The 4,269-nt window shown below is 30.5% G+C and overlaps 2 protein-coding genes across 2 annotated transcripts; one reads left to right on the top strand and one right to left on the bottom strand.

The window, feature by feature from the left end:
* The first annotated feature begins 1,832 nt into the window (after nucleotides 1-1,832).
* Nucleotides 1,833-3,023, top strand: LOC119666913 (protein gone early-like). Its single transcript, XM_038076193.1, has 4 exons — nucleotides 1,833-2,229; nucleotides 2,384-2,719; nucleotides 2,782-2,943; nucleotides 2,998-3,023. The coding sequence occupies exons 1-4, from the start codon at nucleotides 1,956-1,958 to the stop codon at nucleotides 3,021-3,023; spliced, it is 798 nt and encodes a 265-aa protein (XP_037932121.1). The 5' UTR covers nucleotides 1,833-1,955.
* A 619-nt stretch (nucleotides 3,024-3,642) lies between these two features.
* On the bottom strand, nucleotides 3,643-4,225 carry LOC119672572. The gene is made up of 2 exons (XM_038083663.1): nucleotides 4,148-4,225; nucleotides 3,643-4,074 (listed from the first exon to the last, which is right to left on the bottom strand). The coding sequence occupies exons 1-2, from the start codon at nucleotides 4,178-4,180 to the stop codon at nucleotides 3,643-3,645; spliced, it is 465 nt and encodes a 154-aa protein (XP_037939591.1). The 5' UTR covers nucleotides 4,181-4,225.
* Nucleotides 4,226-4,269: the final 44 nt, after the last annotated feature.

Raw genomic sequence — 4,269 nt, 5'->3', positions numbered from 1 at the left:
ATCTAAAATTTAAATGAATCTTGTGACTAATTAACAGCTTTTTTAATTAAGAACAGTTAAATAAGCAATTAAGCACTTTTTTATACGTTCATTAAGTTTCTAAATTAAGGACAAGGTCATTGATTCACTATTCCAAAATAAGATTTTAATATCTTAACTAAATAAATATACAAAATTTTCTGCATGCAATCCAAAATTTTATTAACCAACCATAAAAATATTAATGATTTAATAGATTTTGTGCTTTTAGCAATTTGTTTATAATAATTTAATGAATTCAAAATTTTACTCTTTTTCCTGTTCTGTAAATATTTTTCTTTCATTTTCCAGATTTTGTACTTTTAATCTTTTTATTTAAAAGTAATTTTTGTTTCTCTTATTTATTTGGCATTGTTTTGGTTTAAATTTTGTGTTTACTTAAATTTGAAAATGATTTGTTATGGAAATATTTATTTAACAAAAACAAAATGTAACAAAGGAAATCATTAAGTGCAAATTTATGCACTTTTGTAAAATAATAATTTACGTTAATTCTCAAAAAACAAAAATAAATTAAACCAAAAAATAATCAAAATTCGTATGATCGTATTGCAGATTTTTGGTTATAAGATGCATGTGAGCTGTTTGATTTTCAATCGGATTAAAGCTAGCTATTAGACATAAATAAAAATTTTAAAAAATGTTCACTTCCACTTGGGAGTGTACCGATTTATGGTTCTGTTATGAATTCTGTTTAGTCTTGTCAGATTATGACAGGATATTTAAAAATTTATAACAGAATATTTTCTCTCTGATCTATTCCTATGATAAGTACATTAACGGACCTATTCTGTACACTTTATAAACTTGTCAACCATTGACACTTGTCAAAATTGACTGCTGTAAAGGTTTTGGTATTCTGTGACATAAATAAAAAGCTCTTTTCCTTGTTATTTGTCATTACTACAAATGCTGTTGACAACTATAAAAATATGCTCTTTTTAAGCATTATTTACTTTTTGCATGCATGACAAATATTCTTAACTAAAATAGACGCTCTTTACAAGCATATTTTTTATTGTTATTTGAATGCATGAAAAATGCAACTGAAAATATGTGCTCTTTACAAGCATTTTTTACGAACAGTTACGAACAATTACGAACAGTTTTCTATACAAAACACATTACACCATAGTGTGGTGAGAAGCACTAGGTACTTAAGCTTTGAAATTTGTCAAGATGTGTCCAGAATACCAAAAAGCTTTCTGCTTTTTTTCTTGTGTCCGTAGGTCCGTAAGAATATCGGATAGATTTATACTTTAGGAAGAGAAAACTTGTAATGAATACAATCTTTCTGGCGAGTGCAGAATTCTGAATAAATTAAAAAATAATGAGTTCCTCTTTGTGCACTGATCTGCAACTATAACTTCTCTTGTACTTGTTTTGATCCAAAACTAAGACAGCTGCATTAAGAATATCGGACAGACGAATACTGTAAGATCATTAAATAGTATTTGAAGCTCTGTCGAAGATTTAAGGTGGTTTCAAAACTTTGAGTTTGTCCTTTATACAAACTAATACCTTGTAAAACTTAAATTTTATACCCATTACACAATCGGCCAATAGACCTATCTAAGTGAACCTTTTGGATCGCCGGCATAATCTAACCTAGGCTACAGCTACTGCAACAAAAAAGTACATTATTGACAACATCTCATTAGACAGCAAATTGATAAACTAATTTATGTATATTTTATTCTTATAATATATTAATATAAACTATATATTTAAAATTGACCAGTAATAATTATTAATTTTTTTTGCTTATTTCCAGACACTCTAATGTAATGTAAATACAACCTGAAAACTCGAATATTTCAAAACAAAATTTAACAAAATATGTTTCTAACATATCATTTAACATTGAAATTCATATAGTATTCTTATAACAATATAAAATAGTAATTTCCTCAAAAATGGCACTAAGTCAGGGTAAGTATAGACCCACTATATCTGCCATTGATGAGGTGGATGACCGAAATCTGAAAAGTGACGAGTTGCAAAAACAACAAATCGAAGGGAGCGAAACTGCTCCATTGACAATAAATCAACAAAAATTTAATATTGACAATAATTTATCGCGAAAAGATCTAGAAGCACAAAATGATGGCGTCGGTGGGGGTAGTGATAGTAGCACTCAAGCTGAAACCGCGAACCTAAGTGGTAATGCCAGCACAAACAGACTGAGAGGTAAGTATATAATCTGTAAGAGCTTCATTTGCTTACAAATGCACTATATCACATTATAAAATTGTGTTTATCTTTAAATAAATGTCTTCCATCAGCACTCCATTGCACTAATAAATGTACAACGAATTTTTCGTTAAAGACTTTTTGCTTTCAGGACGTTTATCAGTTGATGCGTTAATGAGATTATCGCGTAAACGTCGTATTTTATATATAACGACTGCCTGCTTTTGTGCCTTACTTATAGTGATTATAATCGTATTGATAGCTTCCTGGCCAGAAGTGCCGTTCTATTTCAAAGCGAAAGTCTGTTTGGAAAAAGAGTGTGTAGAAGCCAGTCAACAAATTTTGCTTTGGGCTAACACCAGTAAGAGTTCCTGTCGAGATACATATGAGTGGGCGTGTGGTAATTTTGCGCATGAGTACGCGGCTAACGATTATTTTGTTATTAAGCGCGGTGAATGGAATTATAAAACTTATAATGAGTATGAAGGTGGGTGCACTAATTCTTAAAACTGCTTTTGCTTTTATTTATTACATTATTGTTGTTTGCAGAATTGAATGAATTAAACCGTTTCATATCAATGTTGCCATCATTTGACGGTTCATCTACTGTGGAGTCTATGATTTCAAGTTTGTATCGAACGTGCCGTGAAATAGATACATTAGATAAGAGCCAGTCGAGTTTGTTATTAAAACAAGCCATTAAGTCAGTTGGTGAGTGATCAAAATAAGATTATGTAAATATTTTTACTTTTTTTTATTATAAAGGGAAGAAAAACTATTACATTAAATGAAAGAGTAAAGAATAATTTTCTTAGAATGACTATTTTGTGTATTTTATATGCAGCTGCACTAAATGGGTTTATTATTTTGTTTAAAAAATTATAGTTGTTAGTGATTATTGATCACTAACCCAATAGCTCAATTAGGAGTGGTGAGAGGCAGTTGGTTGTTAGGACAGATGGCAGTTACAGTATAAACAAGTTTGGTTCATGGAACCATTAGTTGGTGTTGAATAAAGCTCGTTGCCTTCTTAATAATACGAAAGTATTTTTACGATTATTAAATATTATTGACGATGATATATTATTGATGGTACGTTGAGATATCGGCTACAAAGTTAAAATAGTACTTGGTGATGAATAATGATTGTAGTCTTGTTAATAATACAAAAGTATTTTTACGATTATTAAATATTATTTAATATAAATATTATTACGATTATATTATATTATGATTATTAAACAATATATTATTGATGGTACGTTGAGATATTGGCTACAAAGTTAAAGTCAAAAACTCCTGAAAGTTAATCTATGTTTATAAAAATTTTTACACTAGAATTTTATTTCGTTTATAGTATAAATTTTATTATATATTCGTTCAATAAACAAAAAAACAAAAATTGTGTGGTTATAATAATACTTTTGTGCCTTGCTTAAAAAGTGTTAGGTTCATTAAATTCCTAATTGGATGGTGGCAAGTATGTATTGCCTTGTGTGCTTCCAGATCCACCACTAATACTGCTACCAATTCCAGAAAAGCCACCAGTGCCAATACTACTGGTACTAATACCAGAAAAGCCACCAGTACCAACACCACTGCTACCAATTCCAGAGAAACCACCAGTACCCACACCACTGCTTCCAATTCCAGAGAAACCACCAGTACCAACACCGCTGCTACCAACACCTGAAAAACCACCAATACTACCACTGGTTTGGTGTACATTGGTAGAACTAGCACCAAAATCACTGCCACCGCCCAAGGATCCAATAACTGATTGTACTTGTCCCACACCACCGTCGGCATGTTCAGAGGTACCCTCAATTTTGTCATATTCAGCTAATTTATACAGAGAAGAAAAAATTTAGTAATGTATTTTCAGTAATAATGTCCATAAAAATATTTATAATACCTTGAATTTGTTTTTGAGCATGTGTAGCTTCATCTTCAGTTTTGTATTTAATGAAGAATACTTCTGGCTTACTGGGAACAGTTGGTGCTGGTGTGGCAATGTCGTTAACCTCCAAAGCTGAA

The sequence above is a fragment of the Teleopsis dalmanni genome, chromosome 1, assembly GCF_002237135.1.
Source record: "Teleopsis dalmanni isolate 2A chromosome 1, ASM223713v2, whole genome shotgun sequence".
NCBI classification, from domain to species: Eukaryota; Metazoa; Arthropoda; class Insecta; order Diptera; family Diopsidae; genus Teleopsis; species Teleopsis dalmanni.
This window is presented reverse-complemented; position numbering and strand designations above follow the sequence as displayed.

Excerpts from the sequence above, each read along its gene's own strand:
- LOC119666913 (XM_038076193.1), top strand. The coding sequence starts at position 1,956 with ATGGCACTAAGTCAGGGTAAGTATAGACCCACTATATCTGCCATTGAT. Across the intron at positions 2,230-2,383 it reads CAGCACAAACAGACTGAGAG|GACGTTTATCAGTTGATGCG; the intron begins GTAAGTATATAA and ends TTTTGCTTTCAG. Across the intron at positions 2,720-2,781 it reads AACTTATAATGAGTATGAAG|AATTGAATGAATTAAACCGT; the intron begins GTGGGTGCACTA and ends TGTTGTTTGCAG.
- LOC119672572 (XM_038083663.1), bottom strand. The coding sequence starts at position 4,180 with ATGAAGCTACACATGCTCAAAAACAAATTCAAG. Across the intron at positions 4,075-4,147 it reads TGCTCAAAAACAAATTCAAG|CTGAATATGACAAAATTGAG; the intron begins GTATTATAAATA and ends TGTATAAATTAG.